At 52.3% G+C, this 21,735-nt stretch overlaps 10 protein-coding genes across 10 annotated transcripts; 5 read left to right on the top strand and 5 right to left on the bottom strand.

Moving 5' to 3' along the window:
- Window positions 1–1,166: 1,166 nt before the first annotated feature.
- Window positions 1,167–2,827, top strand: SAICODRAFT_18450 (uncharacterized protein). The gene has a single exon (XM_019165953.1). The coding sequence runs from the start codon at window positions 1,622–1,624 to the stop codon at window positions 2,648–2,650; it is 1,029 nt and encodes a 342-aa protein (XP_019024997.1). The 5' UTR covers window positions 1,167–1,621; the 3' UTR covers window positions 2,651–2,827.
- Window positions 2,828–3,112: 285 nt separating this feature from the next.
- On the bottom strand, window positions 3,113–3,858 carry SAICODRAFT_29846 (uncharacterized protein). The gene has a single exon (XM_019167513.1). The coding sequence runs from the start codon at window positions 3,845–3,847 to the stop codon at window positions 3,431–3,433; it is 417 nt and encodes a 138-aa protein (XP_019024996.1). The 5' UTR covers window positions 3,848–3,858; the 3' UTR covers window positions 3,113–3,430.
- A 1,154-nt stretch (window positions 3,859–5,012) lies between these two features.
- Window positions 5,013–6,612, bottom strand: SAICODRAFT_70579 (uncharacterized protein). Its single transcript, XM_019170590.1, has 3 exons — window positions 6,549–6,612; window positions 6,283–6,498; window positions 5,013–6,233 (listed from the first exon to the last, which is right to left on the bottom strand). The coding sequence occupies exons 1-3, from the start codon at window positions 6,570–6,572 to the stop codon at window positions 5,142–5,144; spliced, it is 1,332 nt and encodes a 443-aa protein (XP_019024995.1). The 5' UTR covers window positions 6,573–6,612; the 3' UTR covers window positions 5,013–5,141.
- A 149-nt stretch (window positions 6,613–6,761) lies between these two features.
- Window positions 6,762–9,159, top strand: SAICODRAFT_70578 (uncharacterized protein; the record flags this gene model as incomplete). The annotated part of the gene is made up of 1 exon (XM_019170589.1): window positions 6,762–9,159. Exon 1 carries the CDS (start codon window positions 6,766–6,768, stop codon window positions 9,157–9,159), a length of 2,394 nt encoding a protein of 797 aa, XP_019024994.1. The 5' UTR covers window positions 6,762–6,765.
- A 221-nt stretch (window positions 9,160–9,380) lies between these two features.
- Window positions 9,381–11,159, bottom strand: SAICODRAFT_70577 (acetyl-CoA hydrolase; the record flags this gene model as incomplete). Its single annotated transcript, XM_019170588.1, has 2 exons — window positions 10,761–11,159; window positions 9,381–10,707 (listed from the first exon to the last, which is right to left on the bottom strand). Exons 1-2 carry the CDS (start codon window positions 11,006–11,008, stop codon window positions 9,381–9,383), a joined length of 1,575 nt encoding a protein of 524 aa, XP_019024993.1. The 5' UTR covers window positions 11,009–11,159.
- Window positions 11,160–11,581: 422 nt separating this feature from the next.
- Window positions 11,582–12,446, top strand: SAICODRAFT_70576 (uncharacterized protein). Its single transcript, XM_019170587.1, has 2 exons — window positions 11,582–11,689; window positions 11,744–12,446. The coding sequence occupies exons 1-2, from the start codon at window positions 11,592–11,594 to the stop codon at window positions 12,333–12,335; spliced, it is 690 nt and encodes a 229-aa protein (XP_019024992.1). The 5' UTR covers window positions 11,582–11,591; the 3' UTR covers window positions 12,336–12,446.
- Window positions 12,447–12,486: 40 nt separating this feature from the next.
- On the top strand, window positions 12,487–13,685 carry SAICODRAFT_78798 (2-dehydropantoate 2-reductase). Its single transcript, XM_019171132.1, has 3 exons — window positions 12,487–12,672; window positions 12,727–12,920; window positions 12,974–13,685. Exons 1-3 carry the CDS (start codon window positions 12,513–12,515, stop codon window positions 13,664–13,666), a joined length of 1,047 nt encoding a protein of 348 aa, XP_019024991.1. The 5' UTR covers window positions 12,487–12,512; the 3' UTR covers window positions 13,667–13,685.
- Window positions 13,686–14,916: 1,231 nt separating this feature from the next.
- SAICODRAFT_6660 (uncharacterized protein) lies at window positions 14,917–15,767 on the top strand (the record flags this gene model as incomplete). Its single annotated transcript, XM_019170244.1, has 2 exons — window positions 14,917–15,109; window positions 15,166–15,767. The coding sequence occupies 2 exons, from the start codon at window positions 14,917–14,919 to the stop codon at window positions 15,765–15,767; spliced, it is 795 nt and encodes a 264-aa protein (XP_019024990.1).
- A 467-nt stretch (window positions 15,768–16,234) lies between these two features.
- On the bottom strand, window positions 16,235–17,826 carry SAICODRAFT_55616 (uncharacterized protein; the record flags this gene model as incomplete). Its single annotated transcript, XM_019169385.1, has 5 exons — window positions 16,235–16,601; window positions 16,652–16,742; window positions 16,797–16,976; window positions 17,027–17,647; window positions 17,697–17,826. 5 exons carry the CDS (start codon window positions 17,824–17,826, stop codon window positions 16,235–16,237), a joined length of 1,389 nt encoding a protein of 462 aa, XP_019024989.1.
- A 1,503-nt stretch (window positions 17,827–19,329) lies between these two features.
- SAICODRAFT_91029 (ubiquitin binding protein) lies at window positions 19,330–21,704 on the bottom strand. The gene is made up of 5 exons (XM_019171732.1): window positions 21,646–21,704; window positions 21,428–21,594; window positions 21,274–21,372; window positions 20,592–21,222; window positions 19,330–20,522 (listed from the first exon to the last, which is right to left on the bottom strand). The coding sequence occupies exons 1-5, from the start codon at window positions 21,686–21,688 to the stop codon at window positions 19,390–19,392; spliced, it is 2,073 nt and encodes a 690-aa protein (XP_019024988.1). The 5' UTR covers window positions 21,689–21,704; the 3' UTR covers window positions 19,330–19,389.
- Between the last annotated feature and the right edge of the window lie 31 nt (window positions 21,705–21,735).

The raw sequence follows: 21,735 nt of genomic DNA, 5'->3' as shown, positions 1-21,735 counted from the left end.
TTGTCCATGCAGCCGAGACTGTGCTTATACCGGTATATCGTGCACGCTAGACTGGCCAATGTCAACAAACACTGGTAACCTTCACGGCTCAAGAAACGGCTGAGCTCGAGCGATGCCATCAAATATACATCTCTCACCTAAGCGCTTTTGCCTTGGTGGTCTGAGTGGTCTGCTCATTGCCAGTCAGATTTACAACGAGGCCCAAGCTGCTGCGAAATGAGTGTGCATGTGGACGCGTGCGGGGTAAGCCCATCGGTCCCGGGTAACATCTGAGATATCATCTTGGGCCTCTCCCGATCATTTGCAAAGGAAGGCGCCTTTCCACATCGTCAAGCTGACCTCGGGTCTCAATTCCCAGTCAAACCAATCACTCCACCCCTCGGACTCTCCCTATCATGACGCAGGTCGCACACCGGGCATCAGATGCCGGTCCGATCCTGTCTCGGAGAACGGATACGCATAACCACCGACTCTATCGCGGGGTCGGTCGAGGTGATCCCTAAACCCTTCTCCACTGCCAAGGACATCGATGACATTATTGATGAGGAGTTAATCCATTATCGGGCTAGTTTTAGATGCAGCAGCGGGGAGAGGGGGGTTTCTATGCCGCTGGATTGCTTCGCACAAGCCTTGCTGTGTCATTTAATTGCGAACGAGAATAAACTGCGTCGAGAAACCTGGAAGCAGGACCGCTCACACTTCCCCCGAAACGCCTTGCGCCCGCCCTCGTTTAAGGTCATTACCGTGGATAATGGTTACGTCAGCAGCCCCTCCTTCAAGCAGTTGGACCACAGAGTCTCCTTCGCGGTTAAAGTACTCGTAGTACTCGTATACGAATCAGATGGGTGTTCAGGCCATACGATTGTACCTGCTCATGAAACACACTGCGGTCCATGCGTATTGCTTCGAATGCCAATTGTGGACAGCTCCCTCGTAACTTAAGTGCGAGACGTAACCTTGGTGTGATGCCGGGAGGTTATTCGAAGCTTGGCTTACTGATCATTGCAGTTGAATGGGTTGATTGGGCATAATACACCTGGAGCGGGTGAGGTCAGTATGCGGGTAACCTAGACCCCTGTCATATTTAAGGTGACCAACCTTATTTCCCCCACACCTGACCTCCTACCATACGGACGCTTGAGCCGCACCGAGGTTGGGGGAGATATCAGACGGGCCGAAGACGGTGACCACATGCTCTTCGAATTCGCATCTGCTGTGGTACGAAGTTGGTTTACCTAAGCATGGAGCACCCGCGCAGCAGGCCGTGGACACGGTGCGTTGCCTCGCTTGCTCGAGCAATGAACGCATAGGAACGGAGGTTCATAAATACGGGGCCTTCCGCAGCCTTTGTATGCCATCCATCAAGCTATTTGCATACGTCTTTTTGTGACATCAACTCTCGCTTCCATCCTCTCATCATCGGACGCTGCGCTGATCGAATCTGTCTTCGGTCCACTCGTTTTCATTTCAACCTCCCAACCGCGCTCTCGGTCACGAGAAAAGCTTAAACCTGGTCAACGCGCTGGATCGTTCGGCTGTTATCAACTGGTCATCTACAAGTAGCGAGGCCATTGCCGTTTATAAGAAGATCCACCCGCACATCGCCATCAATCAGCATCTCATGCCAGCCATGCCAGCCATGTCACCCACTCGTCGCACTGCTATCGCTTGCACTGCTTGTCGCACTCGCAAAATCCGTTGCGTCCCTTCTCCAACTGATCCCGCTCGCTGCAATCGTTGCACCCAGCTCGGCATTGCCTGTGTCGTCAAGCTCGCTGAGGGTGGTGCTGTTGAGAGACGCTTGAAGGAGGTTCAGCATGTGATCAAGTTGGAAGGATGTTGTTGTCGTTGTCATGAGGTCTCTGAGCCTCCTCCAATGTTGAGTGAACACTCCTCCGAGGAAGCTGCTTGTGAGGAGCAGGAACATGAGTCCACAACTCCTCAATACACGCCTCCGCAAGCGCAATACTCTCCCACCAACACTCACTACTCGCCGGAGCAATCGCAACACTCCTCGGTCCCCTACACTCCTGGTCCCGTCTACGAACCGGCAAGTCAGTTATCGCCTGGACCTGTTCGTCGCCGACCTCAACCTCTCGAGCTGGACTACTCGCCCATCCCCATGTCCTCCCACCAACAACCGCACCCTTCGCCTCTCTATCCCCCCGTGTACACAGGTCCTTCCATGCCTCCTACTGGTACGTTCTCCCATGGAAATTACGACTATGGAATGGCACCGACTCAACAGAACCAACTGCAGCCAGTCGGGGAGATCTATTCGTCGTGGGATGGATTGAACAGCACTCACGGGTGCCACGCTCCCGTCCTCAACTCTCACCAAACTGGCCTCACGGATCCGTCTCAAGCATCATGGCCGCCGAGTCCGCCCAACTCTCTTCCTCCTTCACCGACCGAGGTCGCCATGAGAATTTCACAAAGGCCGAGCCTTGGTCACCGAGCTATGAGCGTCGTTGATACCGGGTACCCTTCTCTACGTCCTCCTTTCACTTTCTCAAGGAGGGCAACGTACCACCCCGAAGGTGGTGCCGGGTTACAAATGATGTGCCATAACGAGATGGCTCCTTTTGATAGGGCTGCGTATGATATTGTTGCTAGCGGTCATGGTGTCGGATTTCCTGCGAGTTTTTAGGATAGCATTTACTGGGTATGGAGCACTTAGCAAACTTCTTGGGTGTGCTGGGGAGGTTTACGTATTGATAGACAGGATGTCTTCCCCCTTTGAGTGAGCTGGTTGGAGCGAACCAAAATGTATGCTACTTTTTGCAGTTGTGTATCGGACTTTAATGGAAGCACTGTCGTTCACGCCCTTGACTTCCAAAGTTCATTTATACTGTGCATGCGGACGGTTTACCATATGCATCGGCTGGTATAATCGCACCCTGGTGTATTAGTTACAGCCGATGCAACGTGAATTTTCACGGATATATGCTTCCGTGAAATGACCCGAGGAGGTTTGAAGGCCATTAACGTGTACCACGGGCTCAGGGCTGGTGCGGTGAGAGAATTGTTACCTGCCCATGGTGGTTTACACGTCTCCGGGCTTATGATGAGAATCACGAACGGAGGGAAGGATTTGAACTGAAACAAAGATGGGCCTAATGCCATTCTATTGACTAGACTATCCTAGAGCTTACGAGTCTACAAGTCTACAGGTCTACTGTTCTGCGTTGATCGAGTTGAATCGATCGTGTTTTCAGCAGTAAACACAGAACGCTGTCATGAAAATCGAAAAAGAAGAAACATACCAGAACGCCCCTAACGCCGAAAGCAGATTTTTTGAACGGTTTTCGTGACTCGGAAAGTCTTTTTCCCTTTTTTTTGTGATTTTGTAGTTTTCTCTAGAAGAGTTGTTAGAGGATCACCAACGAAAGCGTATGCGACACTTACCTGACGTTGAAATCACGGTTGTTCACCAACCAAAAACACTGTTCCGCTTAGAAATCTTGGTCGTGGTCTCCAGCTGCGCATTCATTGCGCTGGCTTTGTTGAGGACAGAGCCGATGACCTCAATTCTCTGGTTCTCCGCCTCCAATTTTGCCAGCAAGGCCTCCATATCAGGTTCGGGCTCTGCCACCTCCTCCGTGAGCCTCGTCGCCTGCTCGCAGGCCTCACTGGCAGTCTGGGAGACGGAAACCTTGACATCGAGTTCGATGTCACTTTTGACCGTCGCGGACTCAATGGAGTCGAGGTGGATTCCGGAGTCATCGGAAAGACGGCGGTCCAGAACAGTGATGGTTGTCAATTGCGACTCGACAACTTGCTCTTCACCCTCCCCAACGTCGGCATTAGCAGTAGCAACCTTGGCAGCAGAAGCAGCCGAAGTCATAGAAACGGTCTCACGAGTACTTGAGAGCACCTCAATAGCTTCGATCTCGGCAACAGTTTCGACTTCATCCTCAGCATAGACCGAGGACGAAGTCGGAACTGGCTCGTCGTCCAACTCAATAGTGACGTCACTGTCTTCCCCGCCCAAAGCGGCAGCGGAAGAGAGGACGGAGTCCAGCAAACTGAATTCCGGGCAAGCCTCAGGCTCCATGAAGGAGTCCAAGGTGCCAACGACACTGTTGGCTTCGACAACGGGCTCCAGGACCGAGGCGGTTGAAGCAATCTCAAGCACTCGGGAAACGATCTCCATGACGGCGGCTTCTTCGCACGACGAGTTAGCAAAGAGGCAAGGGGCAGTGCTCGCCTCAACAACACTTTCGCAAGCTTCAGTAACTTGCTCGATGATGGCGTCACTGGTGACGCAGGCGGTTTCTCCGCAAGCCAAGGCAGTAGAGAGGATGGGGGTGTGATCACCCTCAGCAATGAGTTCACAAGCAATAACGGCCTGCTCGATAGCAGAAACATCCGCGATGGTGGCGGATTCAACGGCCCAAACAGAAGCTGCCTCAAGCTGCTCCTTAGGCGTCAAGCAGCAAAATGTAGAGCGGGCGGCCTTTTTGGCACCCTTAGCGACCTTAGTGAAGGTCTTCTTCAAAGAAACGTTCTTGGTAATCTTGTTGAACATTTCGTGGAAGTTTGGTTGTGTGTGTTTAGGTGTATGTGTGGTAGTAGGAGAGTTCGACAGAGGGAGAAGTTTTCACGGCGAGGAAACCTGGGAATTTATTTTACCCATCCGCACTAGCGTTTAGCGCGGATGCTACTGTCAGTGCTCCCAATCCGGTTTGCCTGGTACACGAGAACAGAGACCGAAGGGCTGAGGATTGGTAGCCCCTTTTTCAGCTTTGTCTTCTTGAGAGATACAACTTATCAAACAGTTGATAATTTGATAATCGCTCTTATATATTTTGAACGAAGCTAATTGAGGGCTCTCGCCCGGCCTCTAATCGTAATAGTTACGAATGTTCGCATAAATAAGATCAAGTTCACGGTAAGAGCAAGTAAGAGACAATGAGTGGCTTTCAGTAATGAAATATTTGTAAGTATCAATTATCCAGATTCGCTAATTCGTACATCGCGATCGCGACTAAAGGCAAAGGTAACGGACCCCCCCCCCCTAACCCAACCCCCAACAGGTATATTTCCCAAGTCAAATGAACGCCGCCATATCTAAGATACACTCTAATAAGTCCATAACAACTATCCATGTGAAAAATTCGCAGCATACATCCGCTCCCTCAGTCAAAAACACCCCTCACTTTCTGCGTAGCACCCTGCGTGGGACCAACCTCATCCTCATCCATATCCTCCGCCAACTTTCGCGTCGCCTCATCCTCATCGTCTTGATCAGCGGGTAAAAAGAGCGGTTCTTGGTTATCCCGCGTAACATTCCGTGAAGGGAGGTTGGAGGGTGGTGGCATCGTTGACCGAGCGGGTGACATCCTACGGTCGGAGTGGGTGTCGGTGGCATGCCAACCGAGTTGATCTTCGTGTGAAGGTGTTTCATCTAGCATTGAGTCCTGGTTGTAACCGGTCATGTGGGAATCACCACCGAGATCCAAGCTTGGGTCATGATTCCGCGCGTGGGCCTCAGCTTCGTCTCTGTCCACGAAGCTCCGACTGGTTTCAAGTCGTCTGATCGGTACCGAGGCATTGACACTAGTCCATCCGCTTCCTCTGCCGATAGAACTGCCGTTTTGGGTACTGCTTCCTTCGGCGATGGTGGAGACGATGAATTCACCGACGACTCCCTGCTCTGGCTTTTCGAAGCTGAAGTTGACTGGACGACCGCCGGATGTACTGTAGCACGCAGAAAGCGGTAATGGTGGGTTGAAGGAGTCTGCGAGGCCGATAATTGCTTTGAATTCGCGTAGTGTCAGTGTGAATTGCGTTGATGCTGGCACAGAGAAGTCGTCAAACTCGGAAGGATCGAGGGAAAGGGTGGTCTGAATAGGTTGACGAAGGGTCTCGCTTTCACTAACCAACCCTTCGGTGAAGGACGTCAAAATGATCCTGCCGCGCTCATCCACAGCGAAGGTAAGCTCCTCCGCCTTATTAGCAAAGTGCTCCGAGTACTCCCGCAACATCTTGCTGGATATCCGCCAATGAGCATTACACATACTCTTATCCATGACAGCATGCATCGGGTTTGCCGCTTCGTATGTGAGCTTGTAGGTCTTGAGAACGCCGTGCTTGCAGATGAGACGAACGATGAGGCGGGACTCTCCATTGGAGGATGAATCAACCATGCGAAGCTCACACTTTTCGACAAACATGTCTTTGTTGTCCCGAGCTTCGATATTTCGTGAGCGGAAGATAGATAGGAGGAGCTGGGCAAGATATTAGCTAGCATTCAACCCTCAAAGCAACAGTACATGCCCGCAAATTCACTCTACAAGTCATCCCCCCTTCGTCGCCACGGTCGTTGAAGTCATATCTGTCGAAGAACTTTGTAGCATGGAGCACTACCATGCCAAAGGCCGATTTGGACGAGTTGAGAGATGAAAGCATGAGCTTGCCACCCTTGGGCTCGATGGTGACTTCATCGCCGAGTTTGGAGAGGCAAACGAGGATGCGGGAGAACTCTTTGAGGTGCTTCGATGGAAAACTCAGCTCAAGTCCAATGATTCATGGGACAGACCTACCTGTCCAGGAATAACAGCATTCATCGTTGGTAAAGGATGGTGTAGAGTCGCAGCACTTGCCGACCGGGACTTCAGTTGCGCGTACGGCGCGTTGGAAGGTGTACGACGCTACTAGTAATGCACCACCCGCAGATCGCATACGGTTTATTTTCGAAAGTTATTTTTAGCAGCAACGACATTTCTCGAGGTACTTCACAGAAAACGTTTTTGCCGAGCCATGTATCGACTTGCGAGAGCTTCGATTACTTCCAATCTGTTACGATGGCCTCAGCAACACCGCTGCTTCAGTATCACAGCAGCTAGCCTTTCTCCAATTCGCCCGAAAGGTGCCTCGCCTGCTGAACGTCTCCGTAACAAGATTCTTGCAGCGCCGAAGGCGGCAGCGGCTAAGGCACGGGAAGTTTCTAAGGACAGAAAACGGCCTCATCCGAGCATGCTGCCTGCAGCGAGGAAGGGGCGATCTGGTGCGGCAAAGTCCGAGAGGAGTGGTAGATTCGAGCGCAAGGACAGACCGGCCAGGACATACGCCAAAGATGGGAAAGAGGGAGGTTCGGATAGGGAGGGAGCCAGAGAGAGGAGAAGCTTTGACAAGGCATTCAGCAGGGACGGAGACCGACCCAGGAGAACGTTCGACGAAGGATCCAGCAGAGACCGACCCAGAGCGCCAAAGAAGTTTGCAGTAACGAGAGACTCCACTGTTCTCACAGATTCCTATTTTCTCAGTGAACGTGTCCAGAGACTCCTCAAGAATGGCCGTGAGCAGGACGCTATTAACCTGATCCGCATGGCTACGAATGAGACATCGTGTACAGTGTCATGGAACCTCATCCTGCAGGAATGTCTGAAGAAAGGCGCGGTAACTGCTGCTTTCAAGTATTTCAACGAGATGAAGAAGAGAGCACACCACCCCGATTCATACACCTACACCATCCTCTTCAACGGTCTTGCGGAAAATGCTCATGTCTCATCGGTGCCCGAGTACTTGAGCAAACTCTGGTTTTCTCTCACCGCCCCGAAATCACCGGTGAGACTGAACACCATTCACGCCAATGCAGCGCTCAAAGTCGCTGTTAAAGCAAATAATTTGACAATGGCTTGGGAGATTCTCGACAAACTTCCTACTGAAGGAGCAGCGAAGCCTGATGCACTCACGTACACATCCCTGTTCACTTTGGTGGCGAATAAAGATGGTGAGGATAAGATGAAAGAAATTGAAGAACTTAAGGGAGTATGGGAGCAGATGTTCTCGGCATGGAAAGCCGGCGACGAAGAAGCCGAGATGTCAGAGACGTTCATCGCCGCATACTGTCGCATGCTCACATCCGGAGGAAAGAAGGATGACTGTGAGGAGGTATTCAAAGTGTTCGAGCAAACATTCGGCATCAAGAACCTAAACAGAACGGCAACAGCAGTCGTCGAACAGCCCAGAAAACTTGTGAAGATCGGCAACAACGGATTGTCAGTGATCCTCGAAACCTGCTCCCAGATCGGCCAGAAACGCCTTGGTATCAACTACTTTGACCTCATCAGAGACCATGGCGTGAAGCCCGACCTCGTCAACTACCATGCCCTTTTCCGACTTTACGTACAATCGCGTGCAGCGGAGGACGCTGATGCGGTTCTGGCCGGTATGAGAAGAGAAGGCGTACGGCCAGACAAGAAGATCTTGTTCTTGGCTTTGCAGGCATGTAGACGTGACGGCACCGAGCGTGGATTCGAAATTGCAACCAACATTATGAATCGTTGCCCGAGTTGGAATATCTTCCCCGACGCACAGCTCTATTTGACGTACTTGAAGTGTGCGGATGTGACCAAGTCGCCCAAGTCCTTGGCTACGGCAGTTATCAAGGCGCAGGACATGGATTTGAGGGGAATGGCTACCAATGGCAAGCGTGAAGGGGACAAAGCGAGGATGGGAGAGGCATTGAGGGTGAACATCAGTTTGGTGGATCAACTGCTTTTTGCAGCGAAGCAGGAAGAAAATCCGGTTGATCTTGCGTCTCTTAACCTTTCTGAGGAGAAACTGACGCAGATGAAGTCCGCGTTGATGAAGACTGAGACGTTGTTACCAGAATCTAAGAAGCCAAAGGAATTTGTCGCTGTCGCAGATACCGAAATGGACCTGGACGGTGCCGTCACACCCACCGTACCCACCGAGGATGTCACCGCAGGCCCATCAGAAACGCTGAAGAACAAACCAGCTCACGCACTGAAGCCGTGGGAACGTGAGAAGTTGCGTCTCCAGGAGAAGGCTGAGCGTCTCAAGGAAAAGATCAGAATGCAGCAAGAGATTGCGGAGTTGAAGAAGAAATCACATGAGTTGAAGGATCAGTCACGTGAGGTGCAGCGTAGGAGACAGCCTGGTGGGTATGTTCAAGATTCGATGAGATGGAACAAGGCTGGTGTGGATTTCAGGGATGCGAGGGAGGGTGGGAAGCCTTGGGAGAACCGCGATCGAAGAGACGGTGGGGAGCGTCGGAACTATCGTGACCGAAGGGATGACGGAGGGCGTAGGAACGGTTGGGAACAGAGGTCCTCCCAGGATCGCGATAACCGGAGACCTCGTCGTGAGCGTCCGGAAAAACAGGAGTCAGGGGAATCTGAGGATTAAGGATCATTGGCGTTGTGATACCGAATTATATGTATAATCATGTCTTCATTTATTGATGCTTTTCTTCATCTTCTCTTGAATCTAAATGAGTGCGGGATAAAGCAAACAACCATGCGCCCTAAACGTACAATAAACCCAGCAAACTATCCTAATAATGTTTCATTCAGCTTTTAGATGATACAGCTCCCTTCGTATTCAGACGTCCGACATTCTCAACCAGCTTAGAAACCCCAGTCCTTGAGCTTCATGGTTCCGTTTTCCATCATGTTGGTGTGCATCTTGAAGACGTGCTTCAAAGACTGGGGCTCGTGACCGGCTCCCCACTTGGTAGCAGCGAACTCAGCGTACTTGAAGTACTCCTCCAACTGAGCGCGGTAGTCAGGGTGAGCACAGTTCTTGATGATGATAGGAACACGCTCCTTAGGAGACAACCCACGGAGGTCAGCAAGACCCTGCTCAGTAACGATAACATCCAAATCGTGCTCAGTCTGGTCGACGTGAGTAGCCATAGGCACGATGGTGGAGATACCGGTCTTGTCGGTCTTGGTCTTACGGGCGGAGGGGGTGTGCATGATGGAGTACTTGGCGTTACGCAAGAAATCAGCAGAACCTCCGAGACCGTTGAGCATCTTGGATCCGTTGACATTGGTGGAGTTAGCGTGGGCGTAGATGTCGACCTCAACAGGGGTGTTCATGGCAATGACACCGAGACGGCGGATGATCTCGGGGGAGTTGGAGATAGCCTGGTTACGGAGCAAGATCTTATGAGCGTACTTGTCCCAGTTAGCGTAGAAACGCTCGAATCCCTCAGGAGAGAAACGGATGGAGGTGGCAGTAGCGAAGTCGAGGGATCCAGAGTCGAAGAGGTCGAGGAAAGTGTCCTGCAAGACCTCAGTCCAGACGGTCATGTGCTCGAACTTGGAGGCACCGAGACCACCGATGATGGCGTTGGCGACGTTTCCGATACCGGACTGGAGGGGAAGAAGGTTAGCGGGCATGCGGCCCATCTTGACCTCGTGCTCGAAGAACTCAATCAAGTGACCGGCGATGGCGTTAGAGTCGGCATCGGCGGGAGCGTTGGGCCCGGTAGCGTCACCACGGTTGACCTCAATGATGGCAGCAATCTTAGAGGGGTCGATGGGAATGGCGGTGGTACCGATGCGGTCCTTAACGCCGGTGACGTTCAGGGGCTTGCGATGAGGGGGAAGGTCCATCTCGGTGATATCGTGGAGACCCTCGAAGGAAGGAAGAGCGGTGTTGACCTCAATGATGACCTTGTCGGCGACGTGCATCAACTCGGGAGTAGCACCAACGGAGGCACCGGGAACGATGTGGCCATCCTCAGTGATGGCGGTAGCCTCAACCATAGCCCAGTCCAACTTTCCACCTCCGGGGGTGTCCTTCTGGTAGAAACCGTAAACAAGGTCCTGAGGGAACATGGACAAGTGCTTGTCGAAGAACTTGATGCGGTTCTCATTGATACCCTTAGCAATGTTCTTACCAACCTGGTGAGGAGTACGGCGGGAGATCATGTCCAACTGAGCCCATCTACATGATTCTGTTAGCTTAGTCATCACCGATCCGTGATGGTTGACTCGTACCTGTCCTCAGTCTCGGCACCAGCAGACGCTCCGACGAACAAGTCGAACTTCATCTGTCCCTGGAGGTTGTTCTTCTCGACGTGATCCGCAATCGCAGTAGGGACCAACTTGGGGTATCCGACACCAGTGAAACCGGACCATCCCAAGGACTGGCCAGACTTAAACCACGGAACGGTGTCTTCTGGCTTAACGAGCTTCTTCAAGAGCTCTGGGTTGCGAACGCGTTGTCTGAGGAGGTTGGAAGCCATCTTGATCTGATTTGAGAGGAGAGTATGGGTATTAGGTTAAAAGAAGATGCTCAAGATGACTGATCTGACGGAGTACGGGTTGCGGGGGGCGATGAGATGCTAAATACCTTCTGGGGTTGGTGTGTGTACTTAGAGCGTCGGATCGAGGGGGATGTTGCCTTTAGTGGTGCAGGGCAAAGTTTTGGTTGAGGCGACGTAATTTGCGCCCCAGACGCGTCCCAACGGAGGAAAGGAAATGGATACCGGAGCAAAGGAACTGCTGAAACTATTGATAGGGATGCCGAAATGTGGAGACGGGAGGCTTAAGGGGCGGGGGACATGCCTTGGACTCGTGGGGAGCATTTTTGGCAGCGGGAATGGCGTGAATCTTTGAGTGATCGGCCGGGTGGCATAGATGAGCCTCACACTTCAACCTTTAAAACTGAAAATGAATTTTTTCTTCATCCGATGGATCAATTCTTAGCTTCACTCCGGGTCGTCTATTTGCCGAAAACGTACACGAGGACCGGCCATGCACGATAACGTAGACTTGCCGAATTTTTTGGCCACCGACAAAAATACCCACAACGTCATACCCTCGAAAATGGCTGACATCGAGTGCACTTCTTGCGGAAAGTTTGAGAGTGAAGTCTCTACTACGTTCCTGTCATGTTACCGGTGCGCGAGGGTGCGGTATTGCAGGTAGAGTTGGCTCGCCACTATTGAGCGTGCACCTTGCTGACTTGGTCGACGTAGTACGGAGTGCCGGAAAGACGACTGGAAGTTTCACCGACCATATTGTAGTAAGAGCGCAGACGGGAACACCGGTGCGGCTGGTGAAGGCGAAGCTCGGCGCCTCATCGAACAATGGCTCACGCCCGCACTGGCAACATCCTTAGCGGAGATCGCTACTTTCAATGTCGCTCTCGAAGACTTTTCTGTGGAGGAATATTTGAAATGGTACACGATCTACGAAGTCTCAATAGGCAACGATGACGTCCCTAAGATTGACGCTGTGATGATGCGACCACTACAGGGTGGTGTTAAGGAGTTGGGCTGGGAATACACTGAACTCCTTCCTCGGATCGAGCGTCGGTTATCTGCAGACCCGCCTGAGCTTACGATTTTCTACTCCGTGCAATTTACTTATGCCGGCAACAAGTATGCTATCAACACCGATGCAGCAGTACCTCAAGGTGGTGCGGCCGCAGCTGCTCAGTTGGAGCAGTGGCAGAAGAAGGCGTTTGTAGACCAGCTTACGGAGAAGGTGAATGACGGGCAGGCACCACGGATGTTTGACGGGAGCAAGCATGAGGTGCAGGTCAAGAAGACGGATGAACAGGAGTAGTTTGTATGCCTATGTGCTCAACACAATCAGAAGAATATTGCAGAAGGTAACGAACAGGTTGATGTTCGCCTTTGTTCCCACGGCGGACCTGGCTAGCGCAGCACCCCCCCGCGCCCGATAAGGCCTACAAGACCGACAAGACCGACAAGACCGACAAGACCACCACACCATTGCAAGATGACAACAAACATCCTGGTCGTAGGCGCAGGTGCAATCGGCGCATTCTACGCTTCTCGCCTGCATCAGCCAGACAACGGCGTGCTTGTCAGCGTTGTCTGTCGATCCAACTACGACGTTGTGCAGAAGGATGGGTTCACCATGGAGACGAGATCGTTTGGTAGATGATCCCATACAGTTTAGGCATGTAAGTGCTGACTCGGTACCACAACAGGCGAATACAGCTTCAGACCCGCCAACGTCTTCAGATCACCGGAAAATGCCAAGTCCTCCAAGATGCAATGGGATTACATCATCGTCGCAACGAAGGCGCTACCGGACCATTCAGACGACAGTGCAATGCTCGAAGGATTAGTTACTCCCACAACGAGCATCGTACTGATCCAGAACGGTGTCGGGATCGAGGAGGTATGTTTCGTATGAACAGCAACATTGCATGTGAACTGATCCATTTATCACAGCCATATGCGAAGCGTTTCCCACAGAGCTGTGTGATTAGTACCGTTACCGTCACCTCCGCCGCACAAGTCTCTCAAGGCCATATCAAACAGCACCGCTGGACACGCCTTGAGGTCGGTGCATACCTTGCGCCCTCGAATTCCACATCGACAAGTACATCCAACTCATCATCCAGTGCACCAACACTTCCACCAGCTCACGAATTCGCCACGAAGAAGCTCGTAGAGATCATGCACCAAGGAGGAATCAAGGATGCAGAATACTGGGATCCAGTCGAGATGCAGCTCGTACGCTGGCATAAACTCGGCATTAACGCCGCTTTCAACCCCAGCGCAGTCCTCTGCGGCGGAATGGGTAACGCAGACATGCTCCGCGATCCCGAGCTGAGGACCCACATCACCGGCGTAATGCGCGAAATCGTCCATGCCGGAACGGCCCTCCACGGCAGGGCGATGCCAGAAAAGCTGGCGACGATTGAAGCCATCTTGAAATCCACGGAACGGAATGCGGGAGCAAAGCCGTCGATGCTATTGGATTGGGAAAGCGGAAAGGCAATGGAGTTGGAGGTTATTCTTGGGAATGCGGTTAGGATGGCGGCGACGAAAGGGGTGGAGATGCCGAGGTGTCAGAGCATGTATGCGTTATTGAGGAGTCAGTCAAGATTAAGGGAGGAGAAGAAGAAGTCGAAGCTATAGCCTGGCGTCTCCGACAAAGGCGGGACGTTGGAAGGATATGTCCGATGTTGTGGAGGCTTCAGATTCGCTAGCACATTTGGCCGGCCTTTCATAGGTCATTGATATCATTCACAAGCTATAAATAATCGAAGACCAAAACGAAACGCTGCAGAGATGCGAATAAACCCCAAAGAAACTGGAAAAACCAAACACCGGTTATCTTCCCCTCACCCGACCCGAAGCTCCCTGGCAAGCCTCTATACCGATAAAGCCACTGATGCTAGGGTATTTGATATTGCTCGAGCGGTCACTGCACACCTGTGTACATGTACACTCACTTCCTCTCGTTCAAGTCTTTCTTGTCACCAGGACCCTTAGTCATACTGATCTCGCCTCCACAACAACATGCAGCGTACACAGCGTGCCCACACGGTTGAAGATTCGCTGGGTTCAGGCCAACGGGATGTGCTATTTGCGGGTTTGGATGAGTATTAGCCCTGCACCGTATGATGTCAGAGAAAAGCCCTTGAAGACAGGAGAGAAACAAGACGTACTGTTGGCGTTTTTCCTTCAATTCTTTTGAAGACATTGAGCTCGTCTAGCGGTATATGCTATCGAATAAATCGGGATGGCGATTTCAATGGCCATGGATGGGAAGATCTCCTTATGACTGTCGATTTGCACTGATTTAAGGTTGATGGCTGCCGCGGGCGGCCGGGAATCTCCGGCGTCGGCGCCTGCGACATGACGTCGGCGTCCTGGGGGTTTGCATAATATAGAGATGAATTAAGAGTTAAATCAGGCCGTTTCAAAAGATACCATCTACGTAATACGATCCGCGAAAGAGAGCATCGGGCACTACGGATTACCTGTAAGACCTGCAATTTACCTCTTATCGTCTGTTCAGGTGCGCGAGATACCACGGTGCCGCATTCGGCAATATCGAGTCAAAACTAGCGGGATCGGTCGTCGTCACTAGTTCCCGCACCGCTTTAGTATCCTGCGCTCACGGTCCCAAAGTTGCCCGACGCAGAAGTTGAAACACGGAAGCTGTGGCCAGACTTTGATCCAGAGTAGGACAGAGGCATGACGACGTTCCCTGCGGATTGTAGGGCTTAGCGTCTTTCGATTTCTTCGTGATCAAAAGGAGCTCGCTTTCCACTTTTCTTTTCTCTTGACTTACCAACCACTCAAAGTATCCGCTTCCACATACTATCATCTACAAACCGCTTCACGAAGCCGTATCGATCTTAACAACATCCAACAACAGCATGTTCTCCATCATTCTCCACCCCATTACCGCCGTCAAGTCCGTCGCTTCCGCCGCTTTGACCAAGGTCAACGCGACGAAGACCGCCGTGACTGAGCTGTACGAGAAGATGACCGAACTCACTCACCAGTATGACTGGTTGAACGAGGAGATCGAAGAAGATGACAGTCAAGAGAGTCAGATTAACGAGCACGGTTCGTACTTCCCTCTCTGACCGGATCCGGACGCGTACTGACTTTTTGTACTACAGTGACCCCTTACGAAGAGGATGAGAAGCTAACCACCTTCGAGTTTCAGCAAGTCGACATTGTCGAGAAAGCTGACGAAGGCCTGGTCGAGCTTGCTGAGGAGAACAAGGAGGTTCTCTTGAAGGGAGTTGAAGGGACGTTGGAGAAGTTCCGCCTCTGGGAAGAGAAGCAAGTCATCAAGGAGGAGAATCAGAAGCAGGAGGCCGAGATGGACGCGCTTTTTGCGGACATCGAAGAGGCGTGCGCGCCTTATGAGGCCGAGAACCAGCTTTGGGACTTGTATGACCGATGCTACCAGCAGGCGGAGATGGAGATGCTGTTTGAGGAGGTCGAAGAGGCGTGTGCGCCGTATGTGGCAGCCGACTTCGACGAGGACCTCATGGAGCGTTGCAAGCAAGAGGTTGCCTTGGAGATGCTTTACGAGGAGTTCGAGGAGGCTGACGTTCTGTATGAGATTGGAGATGAGTTGATGGAGAGGTGCAAGGGGGAGGTTGCTTTGGAGATGATGAATGAGCAGTTCGAGGACGCCCGTTCGCTTTACGCAGCGGAAGCTGAGTCGATGGTGGAGTACGAAGAAGCCGATGCCTCATACGTGGTTTACTAAAGGTGGCTACGGTGGGGTATTTGCGAGGAGAGATGATGACGGCTGCGAAGCAAGACAGTCGAATATCATGGAGTCAAAGCGAGAGAGTCACTGAGGTGGTACGCCATTCCTGAGCCAATCACCGCGACCAGTCAGGGTTCCGATGCATGAACACACACACACACACAGACACACACACACGCATACACGTACAATTCTGTGGCATCGCGCTATATCCCTGGGAGATGGTCGCAGAAGGAACTATTGCGCTGCATTTTTAGGGATGGCACCCGTGTTCCGGTTCCGGCAAACCTCTAAGGAGAACTCACGTGCAACACACATCCCCACGCCGTGAGAAGTCAACCGAGCACCACCTCATTCAAATGTGACAGCTTTGCAGTTGGAGTAGTAGGATGGGAATTTACGTCCACTTAACTCTATTTCGTGTTTTGAAACACCTTGTCTGCCTCGCTGCACTGCAAAATATCCTAAAATAACTCATCTACAATGCCTGCAGCAATAGTATCGCCTCCTGTCCTCAGAATAACTCGTCCCAAATCCTTGCTGTCCTTGAAAGTCTCCATCGGAATACCATTACCCAAAAACGCGATCTCAACGACCGCCGACTGTCCACTCGCAAGATGCCTTGGTTTCTTCTTGATGATCTGTCCATCAGCTCTATCGATAGTTGCGACAAGTGCTTGAATCCTGGCGGCTTCATTGATACGACCACGGTGAAGGACTATGGTTGCTCCATTGGTTATTGGTCGTGCAAGATCGAAAGTGATGATTCTCGCACGGAAGGCTCGTACAGTCGGTACGGGGTTTAGAGGGTCACAGAGAATGTCACCAGCCCTGGGTAACAATTAGTTCGTGTCCGCGACATACGCGTCATTAGTACGTACTTGAGATGCATGGGATCAATGTCGTTAAGGTTCAAGACAACATTGCTTCCAGCAACAGCCCAATCAGCGATATCGTCATTAACTTGCATTGCTGTACAGGAGATTAGCGGGAGTGTATATAGAATAAAAAGCCGGGAAGCTTTACATTTGACAGTGGCCGGTTCACCGCTGGGCGCAGCGTGAACAGTTTCCCCGACTTGCACGTTACCGGCATCCACCCTTCCGGAAATGGTTACGCTGCCACCAGTCACTCCTGCCTTATACACGTCTTGGACAGAAATACGCAGAGACTTCTCGATCGCTCTCGCGGTAGGAGCAATGCTCTCTGTAAATTCCGGTCAGTTTATGCAGACACAATGAAGTGAGCAAACGCACCAAGAGCACCTAACACTGTAGGGCCGTTGAACCAGGTCAAGGCCGGCTCTGCCGAACGCTTCACGAGGTTCTCACCAGTCAAACCACTGCAAGGAATATACTGGACATTCTGAGGGTCGAAACCAGCGTTGGTCAAGAACTGGGAAACTTGCATCTCAATTTCCTCGAAACGCTCGTGGTTCCAGTCGACGGAATCAAGCTTGTTGACAGCCACAATAAGGTTTTGGACACCCAAACTTCTTACGAGGAGGGCGTGTTCCTTCGTTTGACCGCGGACGTTGAACCCGGACTCAAATCCACCAGTGGAGGCGTCGATGACCAACACCGCAAAATCGGCTTGAGCAGCTCCTGCAATCATGTTGGGCACAAAATCTGCGTGTCCGGGTGCATCAAGAATAGTAAACTTCCGCTTAGGCGTCTCGAACTGGTTCGTGGCAATGTCGACTGTTACGCCCCTTGCTCTCTCTTCGTCGGTCGAATCCATGACCCATGCAAGGGCAAAAGATCCCTTACCCATCTTTTCACTCTCCTTCCTGAACTTCTGGATGGTTCTTTCATCGACAGCCCCGATGTCGTAGAGTAAGCGACCCATCATAGTACTCTTGCCAGCGTCGACGTGACCTTTACCACAATCAGTATCAACGCTCCCAATACAAAGAGGGGTTCATACCGATAATGACAAAGTTAGCGCTTTCTTTCACATCGACTTTGGCGTACTCCTCAACAACGTTGACCTTCTTCCTAGCAATCTTGATTGGTGGAGCGGGCGCAGGAGCACCGCCGGTTGCTGAGCTACCCATATTCATAGCCTGCATATCTACTTCAAGCTGATTTGTAGGTGCCGCAATAGCCTGATCCTTCTTGGCCGTCTTCGCCTTCTTCCCACCTACCAACAACGGGTCAGCGACTTTCGGACCCAAGTAGGGTAAACATACTCTTCGGCCCTTCTTCTCTCGCAGCGATCACGACATCGTCAGGACTAGGACCACTGAATACCTTGGCAACTTCGGGAGCGGCGGATGCTGGAAGATAGAAAAAACGGCTGTCAGCTTCTCTTCTTCGTTTACTTCTGTACTTGACTTCATAGTCCTCAGGACCAAACAGCGAGGTTGCGAATACGGATGGTGTGGCCTCGACGAGAGCGGGTTCAAATGTGGGATGTTCGGGCGAAGAAGGGGATGGTGTCGGCGACACCAGGAGCGGGGCTTCTGACATGTCGACATCATCCGCAACGACCGGAGGCGGAGAGGGAGACTGAGGGGGCGGGATAGACGAAGGTTGTGACGACTCTGGCTCTGATACTGCCGGCTCGGCGGGCGCCTGTGGAGCAGGTGGTTCAGTCGGCGTGTCCGGCGCTGCTGCTGCCTTCGGAGCAGTCTTTGCAGCAGTGAGCTTTGACAGCAACGACACACTGGCGAGTCCGGGTGCGGCTCCCTTCTCTGCCTTACTCGCTGCCTGCGCCTCCTTCCTTGCTTTCGCGAGTGCCGCTAGCTTCGACATCTTCCCCGAGCCACCCAACAAACCCCATCCTCCAGGCGGTACACGCGGCGGATGGACAGGTTCGATACTGGCCGTTGAGCCCATACCCCAAGTAATACCATGCCGCGCAATGATGACGCTTGCCGAAATTCTCGCAATCTTTCGTGGCGGTTCGTCGTCGAATTCATCAATAACTAAACGAGGACCGGATGCTGATACACCCCGTATATATCAGACCGACTGTTGCTTGTAGGTTGGCCACACTTACTGTCCGTATCCGTATTCCACGCACTCTCCCAACCTTGTGAAATTGAAAAGTAATTACCTTTTGATGCCGTCGGAGCTGCTTTTGGCTTCGCGGCGGGCTTCTTTACACTGTGCTGTTCTGTGCGATTGCTTAGTCGACGTCGACAGTAGAGATGATTCGAGCGTACCGAGCAACCACGCTATAGACTTCTCCAAGTCGAAGTAATAGTAATACAGCGTCTCGCGGATCTCCTTCAGAGTAATGCCGGGAACGCCGTTGAGTGCATCGTGCACGGCCGCGACGCCAGCTTCCATCTGCTCTTGCTCCTCGTAGGTCATGTCGTGACCATCGCCGTCATAGTAATCATCATCATCGTACATCTCCTCGTCGAGATCAAGGTTTCTAACGTCTCTGTGGCGCGACATCTTGCCGACTGAATGCTGGTTGTTGTTCGTTGATCGGTTGTTGTGCGTACGTGCTCCGACTTTTCGTGCAACACCAACTGCTGCGCCCGACGTCATCGCGAATTTGGGGGTTCGTCGTTGGACAAAAGATGCGCGGACGTGGGAACCAAAAACTCAACACCATGACATTCCTATCCTAAAGCTAACCTAATCCACAGAAATTTCCTGTACTCTCACAAATCGATGAGAGACCCCTCCTGAGGCTGAGGCGTAGGCTTCGTCTGCTGCCACGCCTGGTGTCCTCCATGCTCCACGACCTCCAATCCCGCAGGAGGAGTCTGATAAGTGTTCAGTGCGTTCAGCTCACCTAATGCCCCTTGCGGAGCTGATGGCGCCTGCTCTGCTGCATAGTACGACCCAGATCTCTGCAGTTGCTGATCTTGCCATGCCCGCTGTGCATCCTCCACCGGTGGTGCGTTACCGTATCCTGAGTGCTGAGGAGCCATTCCATCCAGAGGAGGAGCTGCTGGCATCTGCGGATGGTACCCGCCATTTTCGACAGGCCTGGGATCAGGGCTAGAGTAGAATTCACGTTGCGAGCCACCAGTGTGTGCAGCTTGCAGAGGTGCTTGACCTGATGGAGCGGCATGCTGCGAGCCTCCGGTGTACATGGGCGGCATGGGCGGAGGATATGCCGCCTGTCCAAATGGACCCGGACGAGCGACCTGCGGCGGCCCGTATCCCTGCGTGGCATATGGGTCATGCTGCCCATCCATAGGCGGTGGGCTCGTGTACCCCGCAGGACCAGTAGAGTACTGCCTATCAGGCATTCCAGGATACGCCTGCGGAGGTGCTTGTGACTGTCCATAGTACCCTCCCGTAGCCTGTGGACTCATCGTCGGCGCTGCTCCAAACGCAGGCTGCGCATACCCACTTACACTGTGTCTCTCATACGCCCTCCTCAACTGCTCCTCTAGCGTTCTGTCGTACAATCGCACCACTGTTCCGAGCTTCGCGTGCATATCGACTAGAGTCTCGTATTTTCTGACCGACTCGCCCATTGCCCGTGCTAGTTTTGGTCGGAGTAATGAGATTGAGTCGTGTAGAGAGGAGATTTGTGGGTCGGAGAGGATTGCTGCTGGGTTAGGAGAAGCGGCTAAGCGGTCGATGAGGGTTGCGAAGAGCGTGATGTTCTCGGCTTCTGTTGGTGTTAGCTCGTGTGCTGGTGGTTGTGATTGTGGTTGCGGTGCAGGTGCCGATTGAGCAGCAGAGGCTTGGTGTACGTGAGCCGCACGAGCGCTCTGAGCTTGTGCCTCACGAAGACTTGCTTCGATCGCCGCCTTCAAGTCCGGATCTTCCTCATCAGCTTCAGCGACCTGCAAAAGACTCTTACGAGGAGCAGGCAACTCATATCCACTCCTGACGCTGGAAGCACTGCTAGCAGGTGGGTTGTTCGTGGCCGGCACGAACGGATTGCTGCTGTTGCCTATATTCGGTACATATCCACTCGAAACACCATTTCCACGTCTTGACTCCTCCAGTGACATCTTCAGCGCCGTCTGGAAATCTGCATCGTCGTCGTCGTTTACGACACGCGCCGATCTCGGTTGCATATGTCCGCCTCCAGATCTTAGTGAGCGGGGTGGTCCACTCGGTGTGGGTTGTGCCTTAGGTGGGGTTGCCTTGATCGTCTCCTGTTTCTTCTGGTAGCATCCGTCACATACCCTTACAGCCTGCATTACTCCCAGATGCGGCAATGCCATAGTCTTGCTCGAGCACGCCCCGCAAAAGACATTACCACAGTTTCTGCAATGGTGCTTACGGTTGGTGAAGGTAAATGTCGTTCGACAACGCATACATACATCCGAATCTGTCCAATCTGGCGGTGCTGCGGTGTCAACGAATGATGAGGTGATTTCGGTGACGGAAGGGAATTGAAAGCCAGTGGAGGCAAGAGAAGATTGTGTATGTTGGACATAGTCCAGATGAGATTTCCCACGGAAGGCGATTGCCCAAGTCTGGATGCACTCAAGGACTTTGGACATGACGTCGGGATTGAGACCGCCCTGTACGCAATACTCAGCTACCACGGCTTCGAGACAGGTATATCGACATACCGATGCGTTTAACAGAGATACCAGGTTGTCCATGAACTCTCTCGAAGCAATCTCTGTTAGAAAATGATTACCTCCATTCTTGACGCATACATCCGTCAACTGAAGCAGATATATCAGCATACACCTCGTGTGCAATCCTCGGAGTTGGACCCACCTTCAAAGCGGCAATCTGCACATTCGGGTTTCTGTGGTTGATCCGCTTCTTCAGGGACCGCATAGCAGTCTTTGAATCGACGGTCTTGCTTCGAATCTGATCACATATCTCGAGCGATAAGGCGAGGTCTTCGGCCCCAGCGGGCAATGACTCCGACGTCGCACGTTCTGCGACAAAGAATTAGCACAGTGCCGTAGTCCCAGTAAACAAATCCATACCGACTTGCTCATCCAACGGATTCGAACCGAACCAGCTTGCCATCTTCGTCAAATGCTTTTGTGTCCGCTTTGTGGTTGCCCAGGCGTGCT

The sequence above is a fragment of the Saitoella complicata genome (genome assembly GCF_001661265.1).
Source record: "Saitoella complicata NRRL Y-17804 unplaced genomic scaffold SAICOscaffold_8, whole genome shotgun sequence".
NCBI classification, from domain to species: Eukaryota; Fungi; Ascomycota; class Saitoellomycetes; order Saitoellales; family Saitoellaceae; genus Saitoella; species Saitoella complicata.
This window is presented reverse-complemented; position numbering and strand designations above follow the sequence as displayed.